Here is a 24,313-nt window from a genome sequence, read left to right as displayed (position 1 = left end):
CACACACATGCTGGAGAAAAGGTGGAAAGACAGCATCTCTCTTACAAGCGGGGTTCACCAGTAATTTTGTTTCTATAGAAGAAAACACTTGTCTGGTACATTATTCTTCCTTAAAAATCAATAGATGTTCAACAGAGAATCATACTAAACAGCATACAGTAATATGATGCAGTTGCTGTATGAGCAATTGCTTTTCCCAAAGCAACATTTCTCAGTGATAAATCCAGCCAGAGCTAGAGGAGCATCCTTTTAGAAGAGGCTCCTTATGCAAGCAGCATATCATTCTGATTAAGCAGCTTCCAAATTGAGCCAGGGTCCCAGCTATTGCTTCTGGGTTACTACTGAGGCCCATTTTGTACTTCTCAGTGGAAACAAGGATGAAAATCAAATCCTCTATATTCCAGTCAATGGAGAGGAACTACCATCAGCTTTAATGGCAGAGGGTGCATGGCACAGATCTGCTCAGGGTTATGCTGTGTACTCAGGGCCAGCTCTAGGAAGAGTCAAAAGAGGCAGATGCTTGTAGCTGCAGAGCATGCAGGACAACAGCAAAGCTGTGACACCTTGGACTGTACCAATATTCAGAAATCTAGATGGTCCTTGGATTAAGAGCCGTGTCCCCTCTTCATAAGGGGAGCAGCAAGCTGGCTCTGGTGTCTCTGGCCCTTCTCTTTCCCCAGAGCAGGAGAGGCAAAGCCTCACTCAATGTGATCCCACCTCCTTGGGGGTGACAGTGTATTCTGTGTTCACGAGACACCTTGAACCAGCTGTTTTCTGGACGGTAGCCATATGTACACACTTCAGAGAATAGGGAATGGGATTTTTGTAATATTGCTTGAAAATATTTATAAAATGTGGGCCGGTTTCCATATTTGGTTTTGTCACCGTTCCCTCCCTCTGTTTCACTAAATGAATTTCTTTAAAACCTCAAAGATGGAAACTGAGCCAAATTTTCCAGGCTTCTGTATGGGTTTGTTCCTATTTTCCTGGAAGAGTGAGTCCAGCTCAGGCCATCACATATTATCCTACATGTCACCTTAAGTCTCTCTTGACATGCAGCTGACAGCTCTTCTCTCCCCCTCTTATTCAGTTGGCAGTCACAGAGCACTTGCAGCACCTTGCTATGACCCAAGCGGCATCAGGATCTTTGATCTACTATTTGCCCATCACTTTTAGTAGTGTTTTCAATAAGTCATACTGTAAAATTCCTCTTCTTCTGATGCACTGATTATCGTTCAAATATTCCCTGGCAGCCCTCCCCCCCCCCCCCCCCCCCCCCCGCCTACTTAGGCTGATAAACATGCTCAGTTCTGTCAGGCTTTGCTCAAACTCTGGATGAGTTCAACATGACTTGTATGCAAATACTGATAGAGTTGGCTTGGGAGCTTAAGTTATTGCCAACCAATCCGTTCTCTTTGCTGTGTTTTTTATACCTTTTCAGTAGCACAGAACAGTAGGCTTAGAACCTAAACATCTGGATATAAAGTGATATACAAGTCACTGTGGTGAACCCTGACATATAAAACTGACATATCACCAACTTAACCAGAGCAAGAGAGAGTATTTTCAGTAATGCAAAAAGAAACTGCTCTGCAGCCCCATCCTGTGATGCCATAAAACACATTAGGTCCAAGTCCCCAAGGTTTTTGCCAAAATATCCTGACCTTGTGTTTGCTCGCACCCCACTCTCTGAAATACAATCTTCAAACTTCATTATTCTCCGTGTGTTACTAAAGCAAGTGAGCCTCTCATGGGTGGCTGCTTTTGTGATAGGGCATCACCAATTTTCATTTTATCTGGAATATAAGATATTTTTCCAGTCAGACCTGCAATTTGCTGTGTAAGGATGCTTCCTATCAACCTACACTGTGCCAAGATTGCCTTTCACACAGCACTGGCTGCGCAGGCAGTGGCCATGAGTCAGCCAATGGCCTGGTTCTTCCAGCGACGGGAAAAGCACATGGACTACCATGCTGGTGAGGTCATCTGCAGAGAGGTTGATGATACTGCCTTGCAGGTGGTTTGAAGGACCAACTGTTTTCTCTGCCAACAAAGATGAGAGACCAGAGACGGCTGTTGCCTCACTTTCTTCTCCAAGTACAACACCTGGGGCAAAGCTGCCTCTTTGCTCTCCTATAGCTGCAGTTTATTCTGTGCATTGGTCCAGCCCAGCAACTTGACAGTGCTGCAGCATAGCATTTTATTTGATTTATTTATTCTGAGTTAATTAAAAATCATGTTCTGTGCTCAAGAAAATGCACAACTTGTAACTAAGAAAAAAAAATACACTTTGAACAAAATTTGGGCCAGACTCCACAGTTCTCAGAATCCCATAATTACAAAAATTGTCCTTGTGTCCTTTCCTGTCCACACCTCTCTCCCTCCTCCCCAAGGGGTATAAGTCAGGGACAGCACAGGTTGAGGGTACAGCAAATTCAGACTCCTTACAGACCAGAAGAGGAAAGCAATCTCTATAGGTAAGAACCAAATACCCCAGTGGGTCTTTACCCCTCCACACTTACACAAGGGCTGAGCTGACCTCACCTGCACAGTATTGGAGAGGAAATCTCCCTCTGAACTATCCCAGGCTCAACCAGAGAGGTTAAAACCTGAACTTTAAATAACATTTTTGTTCCCTGTGTAAAGAAACTGCGCACCTCCAATTATGGATTTAACTAGCTGCAATGTCTAATCACAGGTTTCTCACCTTCACCATATTCTTTACCATGAAGGTCAGGCAGCTTTAAAAAGCAGAGATGGTCCTTTGAAAGTTTCTGTTAATTTCAGAGACTGATTTTTCCTCACATCACCATGTTATCTGCCCCCCTCCAGCTCCCGACACAAGGATGCAACTTTAATTAGAACATTCTTTTGTCTGATAGGAAAAATCAGTGAGAAAGGACAGTATTTATTTTTCTAGGCTTCTCTGCAGCAGCGCTTTCAGCTACCCTCCTACAATCTGGATATAATCAAAAACATTATCATGTTCTTTGCTTGCTCACATCCCCATTAATACCTCAACTGGCAAGGTAATTTCTCAGCCAAACATGACAGTATGGGGTAAAACTGGCATAAGACAGTGCAATACTAATGCAAGCCATCAGAAATGGCAGTAACTCAGCTCAGTCAATTTGTCTCAGAAAAGTATTGAGTCAAGTCCTGTAGTCAGGGACAAATGGCATGTCATTCCTGGCTGATAACAGGCCATGCCTACAGACTATTTAACCTGTGTCTATGCCCATGTGTTTGTGGCCCATGTTAACTTGTTTGCATGTTAGTCTCTCCCTGCTATATGAGACTTGACTTTTTCAGCCGTGCTGAAGCCTCACTGTCCCAGTGTAAGTGTATGGGACTCACAGACTTTCATAATCATTTTGAAGACTTACATCATCTTTGGAGATGCAAAGTTGAGGGCAAGTGATTAAACTACCAGGTGGAAATACAACAGTAAAGAGTCCAAATCCCACCTATGCCACAGGTTTACTGTGAGTCCATAGAAGAGCTTTGGCTATGTCCACGTTAGCCAAGTGCAGAGACCCCTGAAGTTGTGCAGACTTTGACTGGTTGCTTCAGAAAGCATAGTCTCGCTGCAGGAGTAGCTGTGTTAGGTGCAGTACTGCACTACAGAGCTATTATAAACTCATATCTTAGCATCACAGCCTTTTCACAGGACGGCCTTGCCCTTAATCCCTCTGGGCCTTGATTTCCCATCTATAGTGTGAAATTACTACTGCTTTCCTGTCTCATAGAAACCCTGTGAGGATAAATATTAGTGAGGGGCCCTGATCATTTGGCAACAGAAAATATTCTTGACAGAGTTTAGACCCAGCGCTGATACCCTAAATCTGTGGTTCAGCTCTGACCTGAATTCAGCCACTGAGTCTCCTGGTTTTCAAAATGCTTTTTGCCCAGGCAACATAATCTGCAGAGACTTGTTCTCTTCAGGGTTCAGTGGCAGTCCAGATCTGGACAGGATTGAAGGTGCCCAAGGGTAAGAGTGATATTTTCCAAGCAGCACAGGTTTTGAGAGTTTTACTGCAGTGCTCTGGAGCTTTCTGCCAAGCAGGCAGGAAAGAGCCCATGTTCAGCCAGAAATCTGCATGAAACCTGGTGTCTGACAGACTAATCTATCATACACCGGAGACTCTCAATAAACTCAGGGTGCCAGACCTGCTGGTTGAGGGTCCTAGAGTATATTTACAATTTGCCATATTTCTGCAAGCTGTAACTTGAAGCAACTCTTTGGGGACATCTGTCACTCCATTCAGCCTTAAGCCTGCATGATCCAAAGTTGTTTTAATGCTTATACAGCCAGGAAGGGGTGTGCCCAGGCTGCTGTGCTCCCCCTAAAACAACCCTTGAAAGTTCATATAACACCTCCGCTGCTCCCCAGGCTAACCGTATCTTGTTTTTTGCACCTATCTACTTGGCATTATCAGGCACATTCAGTTCAGCTCTAAATCAAGTACGAAAATCACCCCCGTCAAAGCATCCAGACTTGTATCACTGGCAGCAGAGAAGTCTGGCAGTCCAGAATGATGTGCACTTTACTTGCCTGTTTTGAGTCCCCTGATGCAGCCTTTGCTCACTACTCTACCTCTGAGCTCCTCTAGGTAATGACTATTTGTGACAAGGGCTCCTGAGCTGCAGTTCCCCATGCGACAGCCATGAGAGACATCCTTTCCCATTTCCTGATGGAGCTGACAGCCCTCTTGGCAGCCAGAACTATGAGGACTTCTGGTCGTGACGCTTTCTGGCTGTTTTTCTACAGTAACACCTCCACTTGCTGTGAATGGCCAGCCTTGTAGCCATGCCTCTCACATCCGCAGCCCCAGCAGGCTACTGTCCCAAGCTGACACCCCCCCAATTTCCCTCTGGGAAAAGTCAAATGTTTCCCTTCGGGCTTCCCACGCCACACTCTGTGCAGCCATTTGTTTGGGTACCATCCTCCTGTTGTCCAAGCTGTTTCCCTTCAGCTTGCTGTCGTGCCAGATTGTCACACGGTGTCTCAACCATAGTCCTTTAAACCTTTTGTGTTCCCCTCACCAGGGAGCTCTTGTGAAGCATGCTTGTTGGCTTGACTCCAAGCAGGGTCTTTCATATCATCATTTCTTTACTGGCTCCTGTCTCTGCCCAGCCAGTAATGAGGTAGTCTTTAGGAGGAAGGCTCCTAGAGGAGGTGAAACGTCACAGCTACACTATGTACCTCCTCCATAAAGCCCAGCCTCCCGGGGGATTGGGTACCTTGCCTATAGCACAGGTGAGAGAGCAGAGCACTGCTTCTCCAACATGCAGGTGAAATCACTACCATGATCATATTTTCAAATTTTTTTCTCAGTAATAACGAGGTCTAGAAAATTGTTTTTCCTCCCATTAAAATACACTCAAATAGTAATCATACACGCTCAAGAGCTGAAAAAAGCAGCAAATATTTCAAAACAATCACTCATTCACAGAAGAAAAACAGTACATTAAAATACTAACGCTACATTTAAAACAAAAACATGCAAACTATGAGTCAAAATGAAGGTTATGAATTTTTGAAATGTGTGGTTTTTTACTTAATGAAATGTGGCTCATAATATGGGTAGTGTGAGATTTACAATGTTCTAAACTATTCATATCCTTACTTGCAAGTGTTTGGATTTTACAAATGATGTGACAAGTAAATACGTTGCTTAGAAACCATGGTGAGCTTTTGAAACTAATTCTTTTGTTTCTGGGATTTTGACTTGGCAGGTGTTTGGTGCAGTGGAGTTATCAAACTCCTCTGGTTTGCACTCAGACAGCACCAGTCGTTGGGGGAGGGCTATCAGATAAGGACAAAGCTTAAAAATCTGAGACTCGTGTTATTCCAAGCTCCCTGTCTGCATGGCATGCCCTCAATACCTCTTAATGTTTCAGTCATGCTGTGTCCAATTCCTGAAACCAAAAACCTTCATGAGCCCCAGGATCTTCGTTTCTTCTAGGAAACGTTTTCTGTGAAGCTTTGAAGCACAGGATGAGCTAAGCCAAAGAGATGCTGTGGTGAGGTCATACTGCTTTTAAATAGAGACAGAAAGAACTAGTCTGAAATAATTTATAATGCTATTATCTAAGAGAATGATGTTAACCAGGAAATTGAGAAGTGGGAGTACTTATAAACTCCACCCTGATCCCAAACTCCTTCTACAACCCCAGAATAGCTGGCGTTACTACTAATATGATCTACAGTAGCACATTTAAACATGGTTAACATTTAAATTTAGGTTTCATAAATTACACCCTGTAGAGATGGATAGAGACAGCTCCTATCTCTTTGAGGTATTTTTTCATTTGCAAATTCAAGCAGATGGTGCACGAGCAACTAATGACTCAAAAAATCACCCCTAAAAATAGTCCAGAACAAGGTGTGGATTTATCAGTGAAGGAAGGAACAGAAAAGGCTTTAGTTCCCCTTCCCATTTCTCTGGCATAACTTCAGGAGCCCAGCATGCCCAAAGCTGTGCAACACTCAGGACTGCATCCACACCCCCATATTCATGCACCTCTCCCTGTCACCTCGCACGAGGTGGAAATGGGATGGTGAAGAGGGAAAGGGCTCAGCACTCCCCGCTTTCCTCCACCAAGGCTGTATCCAACCCGAAAAAAACACCCTGGGAAATTACATCTCCAATAACTCTATCAAGAATTGCTCAGCAGAGCCATGTGGCACCACCAAAACTTTCAGCCTCCCAGTCAGGTGGGTAGGGCTTCATGAAAAATGACTTTCCCAAGCAAATTCTGTAAATACTTGTTACTGCTTCCTCATGAGGCAATACACCGCAATATATTGTACTTCCAGCAGGAAGCCAAATTTTCTGTCATTCCCCTGTTTATAATTATATTGTAGCCTCGTGTCTAACTACACTTGTACAAACTCTTGTGGAGACAGAGACTCCCTCCAGGACGTGTTGCTGGGGTTTGAGCAGGGGTGAAGCATGTCAGCGTTAGCAGCGTCTGCACAAGGGGAAACCTGCCATACAGCCAAATTATGTAAACCATAAATTCCTCAGAGCAACATGTCTGTGTTTGTGCAATGCCTGGCAGAAGGAACTGTTCACAGCTGTCCCCAAAGCAATGCCATTCTGAAGTAATAAATATTAATAATTGCTGGTTAAAGATTCCAGCACAGGTAAAGCCACAGCTTGAGAAGTAAAATGTTTCTGTATGAAAAGCAGGAGGGCCTCTGGAAATTTGAACAGCTACAGGAAGGTAAGCGTTATTATTTACTGCACAAATACTCACAGAAAATGTATATTAAATCACACTTCAGTTGTCTCTGTGAAGCAAGAAACTCTCCCCCTGCTACACATCTTGCTCTTTTCTCTTGTTTGTATCATGAGTTCTTCCAGCTCTGCTCCTTGCCTCCCTGTCCTCTAACATTGAATAATCTGCGAAGAAAGCAGTCTCTTCCTCCATTTTCATTAATAGTAGAGACTGCTACCACAATGTTATCTGATTCTAAATGTTATACTTAAACTGATTTGTTAGACCATGCTTAGTCTTTTCTATTTGGGTTGTCTTATCTGTTTATCATGCAATAAAAAATAGTTGCTGTTGGGGCTCATGATTCAACCACTCCTGAGGTATGTTATTTCACTGAACCATAGTTCTTTTCCCTGTTACAAATTCAGCTCTAAATTTGTTAAAGTTTGTCTATGCTCATCTTGTGTGTTTCCAGCCTCCTCTAATGGCATCCTAAATAAAAATAATGTTTAAAAATAAAGGAAAATATATGCTAATTATATACAATGGGTCAGAACAACAGAGTTGCACCAAAATGCATTAGGTGAGGATCTGGCTATATCAGCAAGATGAAGCAAACAGGTTGTGAAGTGAATTCTAAGCAAGAAGAAAGCAATCATTTACATTGCCACTATGACTTAAACAAAGGTACGTAGATAAACTTGGTACAGAGGGAAAGTGTGGCCATAGCAAATAAACCATGAAGTCAAATTCTGCGCTCGCAGAGGGATGGTTCAGAATGATTTACTATACTTCTTCTAATATTCATGATACTGAGGGAGATGCCAGCATTCTGCTTCATTAACCAGTCATTTTGATTGCCTTTTTTTTTTTTTTTTTTAATTCTAGTAATTTTCTCTTCCTTGCAATTATACTAGGAGTCTAAATCCCTCTACATAAATTATAGCTTTCTTTCTGAGGGGGAGACTGGCCACATAAGCTGGAAACACTCTCCTCTGAAGCCAGAACCTGAAGGGAAAGAGCTTGCGCAGCAACCCTGGACTAATTAAAAGATTATCTTTACCTTGCTCCCACAATGAGCTGGTTCCTGTTGGCATCCAGTGCAAGCTGAGAAAAGTCATGCACACCTGGATAGGTGAAATTCGACACCCAAGGCTTCAGATCTGCAACGAAAATGAAAAAGCAGAAAACAATAAAGCTGCTCTAGAAGCAGTGAGTTCACCCGGACATCCACTAATGGATTTCCTACCAAGTTATCTGTCAGGGGAAGGCTAATTAATAATCTATTTAAAGGGTTTCTATTTATTCTGATTCTCCACGGAATGTGCAAAAACCCACACATAAATGCAGGGCTGTTTCAGCAGTTATTTTCACATCCAAGATGGAGTGTCAGCATTGGTTTTGGAGACAACAGTGGCTCAATTTTACTTCTGTTAAAACCAGGGAACCATCTTCAGTGCCAGGGTTAAGTGGTGTAAAGGGACTAGGCTGCCTGCTGTACCACCTCCATAGCCTTGCCTGCTGGGCTAAGCAAAGGAAAACTGCTGCTCTCCAGAAAGAGAAGGTGGGGTCAACTGCCTGAAAACCAAGTTAGAGTAGAAGTGATCTGCACTCAAGTCATCCAGCCTTACTGTGAGAACTTGAGAGTTTATTCCAACTGTTAACTACTCTGACTGTTAAATAAATGGAGAATACCAAATATCTGATGGAGCAATGCACAAATGAGACCAAATCAGTGTATCTGTAATCCCTCTGTGACCTGTTGACAAGTAACCCTGCCTCATTCAAGGACTGGATGTTAAAGATCCAGGAGGCTCAACATGAAAGGTAATACATTCTGGACTCATGCCAACAGGATACCAATACACAGGCCAGTGACCTGATGACTCATAACAATAATGATGCAGTTCAAACCAGTTCAAAAAGAGCTCTGAAAAAACATGTCCCACTGTCATTTTATATCCCCAATGATAAATTGAGAAGTCTCACTGAAGGCAGTCAGGTTTGAATGTTTTGTTGTAAGCATTATTTCCCCTTTCCACAGGGGTGAGATGACAGTGCTGATGAGGAATCTCATTAGGCCTTTGGTGTCTTGGCATCCTTTGTAGGATTACACATGTGCAACGGCTTAAAACCTTGGACGTAGGGATATTTTTGAGCAATTTCAAGTCCCTTTTCCCTCTAGGGACAGATGAAACTTAACCAAGCCCTTCAGTTATCAAAGCCTTAAGAAAACACATGTAAGAGTCCCTACACTCTACTTGTTCCACCGCTCTTTCCAAAGCAGAACCTTGTTGTGGAGCTCCTGCCTCTGCTCTGAACGTCACCCTGTTTCACAACATCTCCTAAGCCCCCTCACCATGGATCTGGACACCGTCAGACTTGGTCCCAAGCCTTGCCTATCTGGACACTGCAAGGGCTTCTCCAACAATGAGACCTCCATCCTCACAATCTAAAAACCCTGTCGCCACGAGCTGGAGGCTTCCAGCCCTTCTCAGCGTTCTTGTCACACTGCGTAACCACACACAACACATGTGCCTCCTCTGCTCCTCAATGAAAAGGCATGAGTTAAGGAATAACTCAGCCCATCTAACCTTCAAGCATCTCCACCTACTACACTCCTTTGGGACCCTTAATGATATACTAGCACCAGGGAGGCACCGCAGGTTCACCTCTGGCATTCTCCTAACTAATGGGGCTCTGTCTTCTTTTCCTGTAGCTCTTTAGCTGCAGAGACATTTCTGAGCCAAGCAGCAGAACCAGCAACAATAACACCTTTCAGGCAGGTTAGCCGGCTGACATGTACTGCAGATCTCCTGGTATTTCTGTTGGCTGACAGAGGTGGGATTAGGGAATTGCTATATAATGATGATACCTTTTAAGGATCCTGCTTTTAGGCCATAATTTCTCTTGTCATTTTACCTCCTCTCCTACCAACTCTTTCCAACTAACTAACCCACTATTACAGTGCAGTGGCATGAAGAACATTTTTTCATCTGCTGCTCTAAGCAAAAACTCCTCACTTCAGAGAGGTACACTCATCAGTTCTTCATTTTAATGGCAAGTTCTGACAAATTACAGGTAAAAATAATTAAAAAATAAAAAAAAAATAAAGGCAGTAGGTGGCTTGAATCTTTCCATGTTGGCTGAAATGTCAATCAAGCCCAAGAAATAACAGGCAGTGTCTTGATTTCTATTACTACTGCAGGTGGTATAACTTATAAAGAAACCCTTCCTAGTTATTAAATTAAAGGCTGTGAGGCATGCATCCTCATAGCAAAATTAAGCTTTTATAGGCATGTAGTTGGAGATTATTAAACCCAGCATGGTCCCAGATAAGAATGTCTAAATGTGAGTTGTCAGAATTAATGCCAAATAGCACATCTTCCTTCCCAACCTTCCTTCTTCCTGTTTAGAGGGAAGGGCTAAAGTGGAATGGAAAGGCAACCAAGAATCAGGACATGGGTCTTTTTTCATTCAATACATTCAAATCTACTGCTCAAACCACATGCATCCCTAAGGACATATCCAGCCTTTCATTCTGAAACTAGCTCAGTTCTGCAAGGTAAGTGCTGCCTTGGGTCTATCTCATATTAGCTGAAGTTTACACATATGGACCCAATGAACTCCAGAGTTTTCTTGTATTTAACCTTTCTCAGAAGGTTGATTTTTCCAGTGCTGACTCTTTAATTTGGCTGGAAACCTTCAGTGCTGGGGCATGTTTACATTTGCAAAAGTATCTGTTTAAAAACATTATGAAAAATTAAAACCCAAGGCCCTGGCTTTGCATGTCAGCAGCAGGAGCCGGAAAGCTAGGAACCACATGGCTTAGGGGCAAAATGTTCATCAAGGCATCCTTTGTGCTTCTCATCTCTAATCATTTCCAGGGGGTTAAAGATCCATGCTCTCACTTCCTCCACATGAGGACCAATGAACAAAAGTTTAATAGTTTCCAACACCATCCATTGCCAGACATCTGATTCAGAGCCTCTGAAGCTCTGCAAGTCCCTCCACAGCTCAAGGTGGTTCAGGTATCCAGCTGCAAAGAAGACAAAGCTTTGCAGGAAATGTAAGTCTGCAGACACAGCTGTGCTCAGGCTATTATGTATGCATAAGACAAGGCGAAAAGAGGCCCTCTGCCATTTCAGAGGGTGGTCCCTGCAGCCTGCTAGCACGCTGCTCTGCACCAGCTTCCTGAGAGTACAGGACTGGGACAAGGATTAGTCAGCTGCACAAAGGATGGTGTGCCAAATTGCAGAAGCTGGGTTTAAGGGCCTGATCCAGAGGCTCTTCAAATCATTGGCAGTTTTCCACTGAGCTTGATGGGGTTTGGATCAGCTTCTAAAGATGTGGTAAACCTGGTAATACTTGAGCCTTCATCTCCTCAAAACCAGCTGCTCCCCACCTCACCCTTACACTGTGTGTTTTGGAGGAAAGAAGTATGTAAACACCGAGTTGAGACTTCCCCGTCTGAAGGACAGTATTTACTGCTTCATCTAACTTGAGCCCACTTGTAGCTCCCATCTCCAGCAGGCTGTAACAGCTTTGGGCATCCAGCACACATCACGCAAGAGCAGAGAGGTTAAATGCCCATGCCTTGAAATTGCAAAGCCATTGCTAGATGCACGGGGCATGGTTAACTACTATGTTATTCAAGAACATCTCTTATGGAATAATTCTCAGCATGGATTTACTAGTCTGGAGCAAAAGAAATTAAACTAAACAGGACCAAGCATTTTTTGTGCAAAGTAAGTGTCTACCTACATATACAGACTAACCACGCTCCTATCCTAGGATTGCACATAAAAGCTTCAAAGACAACATAAAAAGACCTTATGGGAGGAAGATAGGGAAGTTGAACAAGAAGGAAGATCCAGAGGGACCTCAATGCAGAAAAGGCAACTTGAACCACATACATTACATAAAGCCCCTGTAAAATAAGCTGATTCAACAGTAAAAGTGTGCAGTGAAGCAGAGCATACATAGGGCACTTGGATCCTGCCAAACTCAACGGGAATAAATAAATACCTGTTCTGCAGATATTCAGACATACTTTTGTGCAGTGTTATCTGGACTACACATTGAATGCTTCCTTTACTGTCTCAGTATGGTCTCTTATAAGTTCTCTTAACTCAGGTTACTGGCATTTTTAATTACTCTGTGTGAGTATTTCAGCATTCCTGGCAAAGCCCAGATGAGAACCATGACACCTGTAACTGCACAATCTCCTCCCCTTTTGGTTTGCTTCAGCCCTGACACAGGGCAAACCATGTATAGCAACTGGCAGATACTCCAGTTTGCAAGTACTCAACCACTTAGATCTTTTTCAGACAACCCACCAGCCTGGAGGACTCTTAGTGTTGGATCCCAACCACGACCAACAGATGCAAATCACTGTAATATGAGGAAAGGTCCCAGTATATCTTCTTGGTATAGACTAATAAAATGTCCCCTTTTCAGAATCAGACCTACCATCTCAAACCATCCCTTGCTTCAACTATCCTCAGTATTCAGAGCATTATTCATGAAGTAAACAGTTGCCTGCTAAGACTGAGGCCACAGTTTCCATCCTGTGTGGGCCACTGACCAGAACCCATCAGAGGCAAAGCAAACAAGGCTGTAAGCAAAGATCAGGAGGCTAATGACTACCCATGCTACCACCTGTCTTCTCAAATGCAGCAAGTGAGGACACTTCCAAGAATGCATAGAAGGTAAAGTCAAATTACATCATTATCTCTATTAGATTGACAATGAATCATATTAAAATATCAGCTTTATTTTAAGTTTTAGCTCTCTGTTGTAGGTCACACCACAGGTTAGTGCAATAGTCTTTAGAAAGTAACTTCCACTCCTACCCCATGCTGAAATGTAAAAGTAGCCTCCACAACACAAAACCATTCCATAGTTCAGCAAATTTATCAAGGGAAGGAGAAAATTTTTGCTGCGCGGGCAGAGCTGAGCAAACAAATGTGTCAGCACTCAGAGCTCAACTTTACTCATGAGGCCAAAAAACTCAAGCTGGCTTTACCCCAGAAGTCCTCCTACACATACATATCACCCTGCTGTCTTGTCTTCCCATCACCACCTCCACCTTATTACTGGTATTCTCTCTTTCTTTAACCTGATCAGTTGAAATCTTTAATTGTACATTAAATATATCCTCATCCCAACTGCTGCAATTTCTTCATTGCCTTCTTAAATCTCTGATCTCCACTCACAATTATGAGGGCTCAGAAGGCTTTTGACAGAGTACACACCCTTCTACTAAATGGGACAAGCCAGCAGTTTCCTCCTCTCTCCTCTCAATACCCAAATCCAACTCAGACATTCTTCCAGCTCTCTCATTTTCATGGTTTCATGCAATTTACCCCTCTGACCCCACATTCACCTCCCCTCCCACTCCTGCTTTCTTTCCTAGCAGTCTTCACCTTCCAGCCATGTTTCTACCTCGTTTCCTGCCCACTCAATCAATTCTTCCTGTCTTGGCCAACTATGAAACTCCTCCTCAGATGAGAGAAACGATGAAGTAACACGAGTGGCCTGAGAGTCACTGTGATAGCTGCTTGCAGTGAGCCACTCCCTTTCAATGAGATCCAAGAAGCAAGAGAGTTGCTAATGTCCCTCTGCAACCCATCCAAGAATATGTGGATAGGAGATGACTGGAAGAAGAAAGAACAAGACTTTTTTCTTTCTTGGTATTGTGAAAGAGGAAATAGTCCCATCTCTCAGATACCAAGGAATAGAAGGAGACGGAATAAAAGGCTGTGCTCTTTATCACTCTGAAGGGGAAAAAAAAGAACCAAAGCTCAGGTCGTACCTTCACAGAGCCATAGGAATCACAATAATCATAGTAACCTAGACACATTATCATAGAAGGTTATATCAAATCTTGATGATTATGCACTTCTCCCCTTAACTGCCCACTATTCCTCCTTGAACTGACCTTGCTGAGCTTCTTCCACCCCAAGAGATAAATAACATCTGGAAATGTAGGCATGGTCCCAAGCACCCAATAGCACTGACACTGGAGTCCTCTGTCTTGGGCAAATCAAATTATTTAGTGTCTCAGTGCTTCCAATTGTTAAATGGGTTTAAGGATACTGGCTGGTGAATCAAGGCCTAATTATCTGTAAAGCACGTGATGTACAAGAAACACTAACTGTTGCTAATCCATACCAAGCATCTTGACTCTTTGTTTCCTAAATTCTAATCATTTACTCAAAACAAGTGTTGCTAAATTGTTTCAATATGGAGAAAAAAGAACTTAGTCCAAACCTAATTTTTGCAAAAGTACAACTGCTTGTTTGTTTACTTTTTTATTATTAATATGGAGCAGCTGGCAAAACACGCCAATCTATCAGTAAGAACCCAGGGATTCAATCCCAGATAAAGAAAACGCCAGATAATAAGCATGAACTTGTGCTCACTTCCAGTATGGGACTATGTGCTGTCAAGTTGTCCTGAGGCCCCCCAAGGAAGGAGACCAAAGGACTGCAAGTCACATTCCCAATCTGGGACGTTCCTACAGCTCCTCTGCATTTCTGGTCCATCAGAGAGGCCAGTCTTGGCTGATTCCCTGTTTCACTTGGGTTCCTATTTGCATGTGGTGAAGGGCAGGCAGAAGCTCAGTCAAGACCTCCCCCAGGGGAGAGACAGGAAACTTCCATTCCATGAGTCTCCAGGCTGGGGGACTGGGAAAGAAGTAATGTAACACGAGAGAGGCTTTTCCCTCTTCAGCATGGCTCCTATTGCTCAGACACTCACAAGCCCTCAAACCCTATCTAGCATAAAATCATAGAATCATTTAGGTTGGAAAAGACCTTTAAGATCATCGAGTTCAACTGTAAACCTAACACGGCCAAGTCCACCACTAAACCGTGTCCCTAAGTGCAACATCTACATTTCCTTCAAATACCTGTAGGATTGGTAATTTAACATACAGCATTGCAGATCCTCACTGGCAATGGCCAACCAAGAGCAAGAGGAGACGCCACAGTGCTGCAAGAGTGTCAGAGACAGACGGATATTCATGAGTCACGAGCGTGTCTGTCGTGCCTGAGATCAACAGGACCAAAAGCGTGTGTCTACACAACACAGGACTGCATGGAAAGGATGGATTTGCCTTTCCTCAGCAGGCTACCAACCAGGGCAAACTCTACCCTAACCCTGCCTCTGCTCCTCAACAACCCTCCTCGAAAGCCTTGCCTGCTACCCCACACAGCACTGCCTGGTGTCACGCAGCCGTAGCCCTGTGCCCCACCACCACCTCGTGAAACTCCACTAACCAGTGCCACACACAGGCCCACTGTTAGCAAACCCAGAGATTACTTGTTTTCCTAAAGGATGTTGCAGAGTGTTTAAGTATTGTAATACATTGTTTCCTGAGATGAGCCCTGCAACTGTCACACAATCTCCCTTGCTGAGAAAGATAAGGTGAGTGCTCATGCATCACTTGCAGCTTCTTATGACATTCTGATCAGTATAATCCCTCTTTTCAGACAGGAAAGCAAGCTGTATCTTGGATCCTACAGCCACTGCAGTTTGATGGAGAAAAGACTCCTTTGTCATCATTCAACCATCCTTCCATCTGCCGGGCAACTTTTTTTCACTATCCTTACAGTTACATGTCTACATAAGCCACTTTTGCCAGCAGAGATGCTGCAAGGTTCATGACAACTGTTTTCACTAGTGAGAATGTAGGAGAGGGCAGAGAAAACATGGCTAAACTCTCCTTGAATTTCACCTGTGGGTAAGCCAGATCTGCCACAGAAGCAGGTGTGTCTGATTTTGATGAACATCTGAAATAGAAGCTGACCCTCTCTGCTGTTTTTCCAGAGAATGAACTGGAGATGACAAGTCAAGCACACAGTTTGTACTTCTCAGCTAGCCAGACTTATGAGGACTCCTGTCTTCTGTGGACAAAGGTCCCACCATGCCTCAGTTACACCAATGAATCAGAGCAGAAGCTGTAAAATCCTGAAAGACTTTTGAAATGAACCTGTTCTCATAAGGATCAGTGTTTTTAAATTGGAAGCTGGCTAATAATAGTAAAGGATTATCAGAGACCACATTTCACCAATGACCTCCACCTTTTTTATTAATGTGCTGTAAAACAGAGCAATCCCCATGTATAAAATACAAATCTGAATTTTGCAGCTCAAGCATTTCCATTAAAATACATTCTAAGGATCACCCAATGTTATAAAAAGGAAAGGATGGATGATCTATGAAGACAGAGCTTTTTAAGCTAAAGCACAAGAGTTTCTTCAGGACTTTATCTGCACCTTCCAAAGCTAGAAATGATAATAAAAACCTCTAACCCAGTCTACTGTGTATTGCAGATCACAGACCTTCATTCAGATAGTCCTACACTAAGTCAAGGAACATGTTTGATTTCTTAACCACTTGATTCAGCCATGTTAGAGGAACAATTCGGCCAGTTGGACCTATGGTGGCAGAACACTCTGGAAACAAAATTATATGCTAGGGTTTCCATTTACAGACTTGATGTTTCAGTGCTGTGCACTTTGACGGTGGCCTAGCTCAGGACATAAGCATAGGCTTGGTTTCAAGTGCACAATCCCATTGACTTCAAGGTAAATACATATTAAGCGCTTGACTGAGCTGAGACTGTTCATGGCTTTACAGGGTGAACTCCACATGACTAGACAAGAATATGTCTTATGAGATTGCTAGTACGAAAGTGAACTTTATCAAAGCATAATGACATCCTTGAATGGAAGGTTTAAGAAGAATGTGATATATTAACACTCACCAGAAGCAGATGTGCTATGCAAATGAGATCTGCCATACCTCTGGCTCACAAACTTACTCAGGGAACTATGCTAAGTTAACTTTAAAATAGAGATTGAGGTCTCTGTAAGGCATGTCTGTCTTTGCACTAAACCACAGAAAAAGAAAAGTACCGTGCTTTGCTTTCCACTCTGTTTCCTTTCTTGGAGGTGTGCCTGAGATCTGAAGAGGCAGCCCACTTCTGCGTCCTAGATCCAACCACTGTACCAAAGAAAAGACCATGCACATGCTGCTGTTAGCCCCAGTTACACCAGTGTTACCTCTGGAGAACATAAATAAGCTACTCTTGCTGCTACACTGGTGATTTTCTGAGTACCTGTTCCTCCACACCATGAGTCCACCTCACTCAGTCCTGCTGCTGAGGATGCCTTCCGTTTCATCATCACCACCACTCATGGTCAGAGGCTGATCCTTAAACTGAGCTATGGTACCTCTTTAAAGTTTTACCTTTCCTCACTCCAATATGTAAGAGTTACTCAATCACTTTGCTTCCTGAAGTTTCACTGTAAAGTCTTCCTTTTCTCTGGTGCTTGTCATGATTTGCTCTGTCTAAAGCATTCTGTGAATGAAGGGCACTCTTCCAAAACCCGTTTTCTTCTTGACGCCGCAAGGAACAGCACACTGAATAATTTTTTCAATCAAATCTCATTGCAATTATTTGTGAAGTGCCTTGGACACCAGTAATGGGGAAGTGTCAAAGAACTAGCATCATTATTTTTATAATTATTATTATGGAATGAAAAATATATTGAGAGCTGTTGGGTGTAATTTTCAGAAGTTTTGCCTGAGAGCAAATTAATTCCCTAACCACTGTCTATTTATGGATTTATCGGTCATAATTTTCAAAGAAATTCTAAATCAACTCTAAAGAATAAAATACCAGCTTCATTTGCCACAGTTCCATTTTTCAAGATTAAAAAGAAGACTGCCACAAGGCTAGCTTAATGGAAACAATCTATGCTGAAATGCACTGAAGGTCAAGTACTCTGCAGCACACACAGGATGTCACCAGTTTCTGGTCAACAGTCCATCATTAGTTAATGTTTGGACTCCGTATATGGAGATTCAAGGGCAGTAAGGCTATGAGCTAGAAGACAATTTTACCATCAAGTATTTTGCCTTCCCTTTCACGTTTAGCCAGATATGCCTCTCATACGTCACCACACAATCTTCATCCTTCGTTGACTAAAATTTTGGTTTGGATTATCAAAATCTCACTTGCTCAAGAAAAGTGTAAATCTTTATCAGAATTTCCTAAGGGGCTTTCCTAGCTGGCCTTTGCAGTTGATGGATGCTAATGTGTTTTTTTTCCATCAATATATAGTAAAAGGAATAATGTATTAGTGACCAATTCAACAATAGTGGGGGTGTTTGGTAAAACGTCAAGAACCTTCAAAAGAAATAAATCATATCCTATTATCCTTCAGTCCACAAAGTTTAGACAGCTTTTGCTTTCAATACAACAAGCAAATACTTAACTGCTCCCCACAGATTTCAGTGTTTGAAGCTGGCCATGTTTCAATAATATGTTGTTTAAAGAAATAAAATATTGAGAAAACATATAGCAAGCTACATTCAAGCAACCTGAATCATATTCATCTGGTAGATGGTAATAATTACACAGTCTGAAGTAAAAACCCAGATTTAAACACTCCCAAACTAATTCATTTTGAAAACCTGAGGCAACAGAGCAAGCAATTTGTCTGTATCTAGGAGATATTGAGGATTATACAATGGGTCAAATGCTGCACACTGAGAACTCACATCAGCTATGATGATACAGTCTGCAAAGCTGAGATTTGCAGTCCTGAGAAGATCTGGAATACACGTTATTTAACCAAGTCCACCTCTCTCCTGTGCTTCAGCATGGGATCAGCTGAGGTGTTTTTATGGATGAAGACAGGCTGCAGTTATTAAAGCAGTGAAAAATTACGTTCTTCCAGCTTACAGTAACTGCCATAATCCAGGGAAGAAAACCCTGGGAGACAGAACAGAAAAACCTGTGAAGCCTATCATACTTTTTCCTGAGCATAGTGATTTCATGGATAAAACCAGTGAGAAATTGTCATGGTAAAACTCGTGGGTTGAGATAAGAACAGTTTAATGACTAAAATAAAGTTAATAATAATACTAGTAATGAAAATTAATATACCAAAAGGAGAGAGAAAAATAAAGTCTAAGAAAGGACAAGTGATAAACAATGCTATTGCTCACCACTTGCTGACCAATGACCTCGATCTACCCAGTGATCAGCCCCTCCAGGCCAACTATCCCCAGTTTGTACAGTGGGCATGGTGTTCTATGGTATGGAATATCCCTTCGGCTAGTTCAGGTCAGCTATCCTGGCCACACTCCCTCCCAGCTTCTTGTGAACCTGCTCGCTGGCAGAGCACAGGAAACTGAAAAATACTTAACTTAGGGTAAGTGCTACTTAGCAACAACTAAGGCATCAGTGTGTTATCAACATTATTCTCACACTAAATCCAAAACACAGCACTGTAGCAGCTACTAGGAAGAAAATTGACTCTATCCTAGCCCAGAACAGGACAGAAGTAAATAATAGTAGAAACTGCAAGTGGAAACCTGTCTACACCTCACTTCCAGTTAAGCTGTGAACATCCAAGTGATTCATATAGCACATATGAGTTTGCAAACTTTTAAGCACTTCCTTGGTAAACAAGCTGAAACCAAGCACTCTGCACCCATTACAAACATATACGCAAGTCAGTCATGGCTCTGATTCTCAAAATAACAAATCTTACATAGTATTGCCATGGCAGAAGATGCTTCTGGCTCTCCCAAGAGGAATATTACAAAGGAGCTCCAGATGTTTTTAATGAATAGCAAAGGTGCTTTATGTTCAAGAAACAACTTTTAACAGTGAAGTATACTGGTAAGAACCAGGACAGTATGGCAAGGGCATAGCCCAGCTGCAAATGGAGGGACCGATCTACTGGTTATAAGATACATATGGAAAAGACAAGAAAGATGATAATGACTGACAAGAACTAGAAACAATTTCCGTAGTGTTTGGCTTACCAGAGTGGTCCACAGTGGAGCTGTGCCAGGATGACATACTGTTTAGTGAAATGGGACTTGGATGCACGTGTACATGCATGTATAAATAAAAAAGGATGCACTAAGGAAATACTTGACTCGTTTCACTAATTTCTCAACTCACTGAAAAACAAACAAACATGCAAGAGCCTTAATGTAGCTACCCACTCACAGCCAAATAGGTAATAAGACACCAGAAACAGCCCCCTGGGAAATAAAAGATCTTTTTCTTAGTGATGTAACAAAGGAAATCAAACTTTAACTAGATTTCCTATAAGCACAGAGTAGAACAATCTAATTATGAAAAGCCCAAAATGGGTACATTATTATTGTTGGTGAACTGTGCAATGAGCATCATTTATAAGCCCCAGGGAAACTAGGGCACCGTAGTGTTAGTTTGGTACTTTGCGAAAACACAGGACAGTGCACACAGCACAAATTCCTAACCTGTCCCTCACAATCTCTGTGTAGCCTGCTAGGATAAATCATTCAATTCACAGCCCCTTCCTAGCCCACACTTCTCCTGGCACTTTGAACTTTATCACGACCATGTAAAATAACCGTATTTAGGACCAGAATTTATGTCCCTTGACTTTTCTAGACCATTTTCTCCAGGCCACAAGTAATGGCAGGTGGTTTGGGGAGTGGACTCTGTAAAGAAACAGGCATTTCCTCAGGTCCAAACACAGATAAAGTAAAAGCATTTTGCATGAGTAGACAACTTTCTGCTTAAATTAGTAGGTCATGTACTGTGTTCTCTCTTTCTTACCCCTCCCACTGCAATACAAAGAGTTATCAGTTCAGACAGATGGTTGACTAGTGTGCATGAGATACAGTAAGCAAGAGATGAGACACAGAAAATACATAATTTCTCAGGAAATAAGTTAACAAGTAGACAGAAAGGAGTTTTACTTGTATTCCTCCATGACAGGAATGTTAACCGGCCGACTGGATGTTAAAAATATCATAATCTGGAGGAAAAGTATGATAAAAAGAGAGGCTGAGCACAAGCAAGGTGGGAACTGAAGACTGGAGAACACAAAACATATTACAGCATCCCGTTTGTCTTGTGATGGGAAGCCTGGCTGGCAAGGTTGTGAAAAAGAAGCTGTTCAACCCCTTTGTAACATAAACTGTTCTGTTAATCGATTCATTCTGGCAGTAAATTAATGCATCCTATATGACTGAATGGTCTGGGGCCTTACTATTACTGGTCCTTCCACTGAAAATTGCTGGTGTAACATAATCCTCCCCGCTGGCAGCGGGAGCATCAGCAGAGCTGCTGCTGGGGTCACTCTTTCAGTCATTGGCTCAGCATTCCCATTGTATAGCAGGTTGTGAGCTGCAGGACGATGCATTTGGAGACCCACAGAAAGCCCATGAGCCGCACTGTTAAGCAAAGATACCCTCAGAGCAATTTGGAACAGCACATAAAATTCAGATTCCCCTGCTTGTCTTCCCTTGCAGCCTAAACCTGGTTGTGCTGGCATGAGAAAAGGGTATAGCTTTAAGGTAAACTATATAATGACCCGAGATGTGTTTTGGGAGGTGTGAGCCCTCTTCCATAGATCTTAAATACTAGGTGCAGTGGAAACAAGGTGCCCTTAACTTTATTCCTGTGTATTTTCCGGCTGAGCTTTGCAGCAGAAAATACAAGATTAAACTGTATCATGAGCAATCACAAGGGAACAGGTGATGAGAAAAAACAGTAACTGAATCTAACTTGGATTTAAGAGACCCAAATGATAATCTAGATCATTTTCTTGATGTGTCTGCAATTTCAATCTTATTTAGAACTTGACAATTATACAAAAGAAACAAACTCATACCAGTTTTTACCCTCTATCATTAAAGAGAAGAAGGGAACAAGAACAGTGAAAGATGAGATATATTTTTTTTATGTGAAAAATTAATGCCCAATTAAAACAAAGGAAACTGGCAGATTATGACTGTGTTTATGTAGCCATCATTTCTGCAAAGAAGCACTCAATATGTGGACCAAAAAAAGCCCACCAATTCTTCAACATCAGGAAATGGGGTTCTGATATTCCCTGCAGAATGATTTATCTCAGTACTGGATCCCGCAGACACACCCTCTGTAAACTGAAAGTTTGGTGCCCCTAGTTAATAGAAAGAGAGCACACTTTTTCTCTTTTCTCTACCTATAATATCCTCATTATGGTATTATCTATTTAAATATCCAACTGAGTTCCACCACATGTTTAACCACAAGGGTTTCTCCTTTCACCTCCCCCCCCCCCAGTTAAACAGATGGTTAGACTTATTTAGCAATTAAAATCAAGGTTTATTTACCCATTCCACTGGAGCAAGGCTAGAGCCACTGCCATATCATGTAGGCTTAAAGATTTGGCTAATTTACTTTAATCCACTTAAACCTTTAAAGCACAGATAATGGAAAACAGACAAGAAATCTCTTACACTTTCCAAATTAAGAGACAAGAGTTTCGTCCTCTGCGAAGAAGAGTAAAGCTCTCTAGAAGAACCCTGAAAGGTCAGCAAGGAAGCCTTTGACTACTTTCTTCCTGGAAACTCTATCTCAAAGGTCACAAAACCACAACTAAATTGCCTTTAGCAAAGAACCTAACTAGAGACACATTGCAAGGTACTTAATTGCCCTTAGCAAAGAATGTAACTGGAGATGCATTGCAAAGCCTTAAATGGGAAACAAAATCAGTATTTCAACATTTACGAGGAAAACATTTTTAGCAAGAAGATTCAGCAGCTGATGATGCTGGCACACAGAATTTAACACACTAATCTGGGGTGAATTCAGAAGTAACGGTGGTACAAATATAATCATCTAACTGTCGTGTGTGTAAGTGGACAGACTGGACAGATAGCAACTCAGGAGTACGTGTACACTCATGGAAAACCCAACTGGGATAAGGACAAGAGAAATTTCATGCTGAAAAAAAAACAGTTAAAAGGATTGCCCATTGCAACACACAGGCCTCCTCTCACATTCTTAGGACCTTGTCAAGTTAAATGCTGTGATGAAAGACAGAAAAACTACTAGAAGAGGTGATAAATACATTTAAAAAAAAAAAAAAAAAAAAAAACAAACAAACAAAAGCAACAAACAAAAAGACAGCCACTCCCTGCAATTTTAGAACAATTTACTTCTCTTGCATCCAAGTATGTTCAAATCCTCTATCACTTCTCACTTATTAAGTGTCTGGATCTAGCCATCCAGGTGAGGTATATAAGCATTACTGAATCCAGTTAGAGAAAATTAAACTGAAATACAGTTTCAGGGTGGTATAAGATTAAGGTGAGCCTGTAGCAGAATTGAAAATGGAGATTCTTAGCCCAGTAGTCCCGAAATCACCTGAATAAAGTGACTGCTGTGAAACCTCAGAGTTAAAACACTGTAAAGCATCAGAGGGAATACAATTCATCAGGCCACTTGCACTGGCCTGTGGATCACAGGTGTAAGGAAAACAGCACAGAATAAACCATCATCCATAACAACACCAGGAAGGACTTAAAAATGGATCGTCCTACTGGAATTTGAAACAGGAACAGAAGCTCTTACCTTCAAAAGCAATTGTGGGGTGTTCTTTCCTGACACATTGCTGATGTTCAGCTTCAGAGTATTCAGGTACATTCTGTGATGCTGAGAGATGAAAAGCAAGTAGAAAAAGGCTTGGCAATGACAGGGAAATGGCCTTTAATCTTGAAACAACCATGACTGAAGGGCGGCTGCAGATCTAGCTTCCAAGGTAGGCCCAGGGAGAATACCTGAAATACAAATAATACCACTTTCAGAAAGAGAAATGCTTATCCAGAGCATATAAAATGGGTAGAGAAGGATGGAGGTTCCCCTTTCATCCCAACCCCACTTGTGCTAAGCATACAAGGTAATAATCCACAAACAGCATCTAAAAAAAATAACCCAATTTACAACTGTATTTGGACTTCTAACTTCAAAGAGAAGGCAAGTATACAGCTCCCTAAATATATATCTCTGTGTACCTTGTGTCCCCCAGTGTGGACAACTCACTCCTCCATTTCATGACGTGTCCATGTTTAAATGTCATGCTACATTCAAGAGATTGATAAGGAAAGGCCAACATCAATCATCACAAAAACACATGTGCAATTAATACTGGCCTAATAGGAGATTTATACATCTTACCATGGGTGATTTAAATGTCTTGAAACAAGAAAAGCCAATTTAAAGGTGTTGCCAGGA

The 24,313-nt window shown here is 42.1% G+C and overlaps 1 protein-coding gene across 8 annotated transcripts in view; it reads right to left on the bottom strand.

Annotated features, from left to right (window-relative positions):
- Nucleotides 1-24,313, bottom strand: part of SEMA5B (semaphorin 5B) — a 270,332-nt gene that overhangs the window by 109,888 nt on the left and 136,131 nt on the right. For all 8 annotated transcript variants that reach the window (XM_042784212.1, XM_033003412.2, XM_033003408.2 and 5 more), the window contains 2 exons: nt 23,654-23,859; nt 8,291-8,390 (listed from right to left, as the gene is read on the bottom strand). In XM_042784212.1, the coding sequence (XP_042640146.1) occupies nt 8,291-8,390; nt 23,654-23,807 (254 nt within the window). In that variant the 5' untranslated portion in view covers nt 23,808-23,859. The remainder of the gene's footprint in view (nt 1-8,290; nt 8,391-23,653; nt 23,860-24,313) is intronic.

The sequence above is a fragment of the Tyto alba genome, unplaced genomic scaffold (genome assembly GCF_018691265.1).
Source record: "Tyto alba isolate M040663 unplaced genomic scaffold, T.alba_DEE_v4.0 Super-Scaffold_7, whole genome shotgun sequence".
NCBI classification, from domain to species: domain Eukaryota; kingdom Metazoa; phylum Chordata; class Aves; order Strigiformes; family Tytonidae; genus Tyto; species Tyto alba.
Note: the sequence above shows the minus strand (reverse complement) of the source record. Positions and strands in the feature narration are given on the sequence as shown.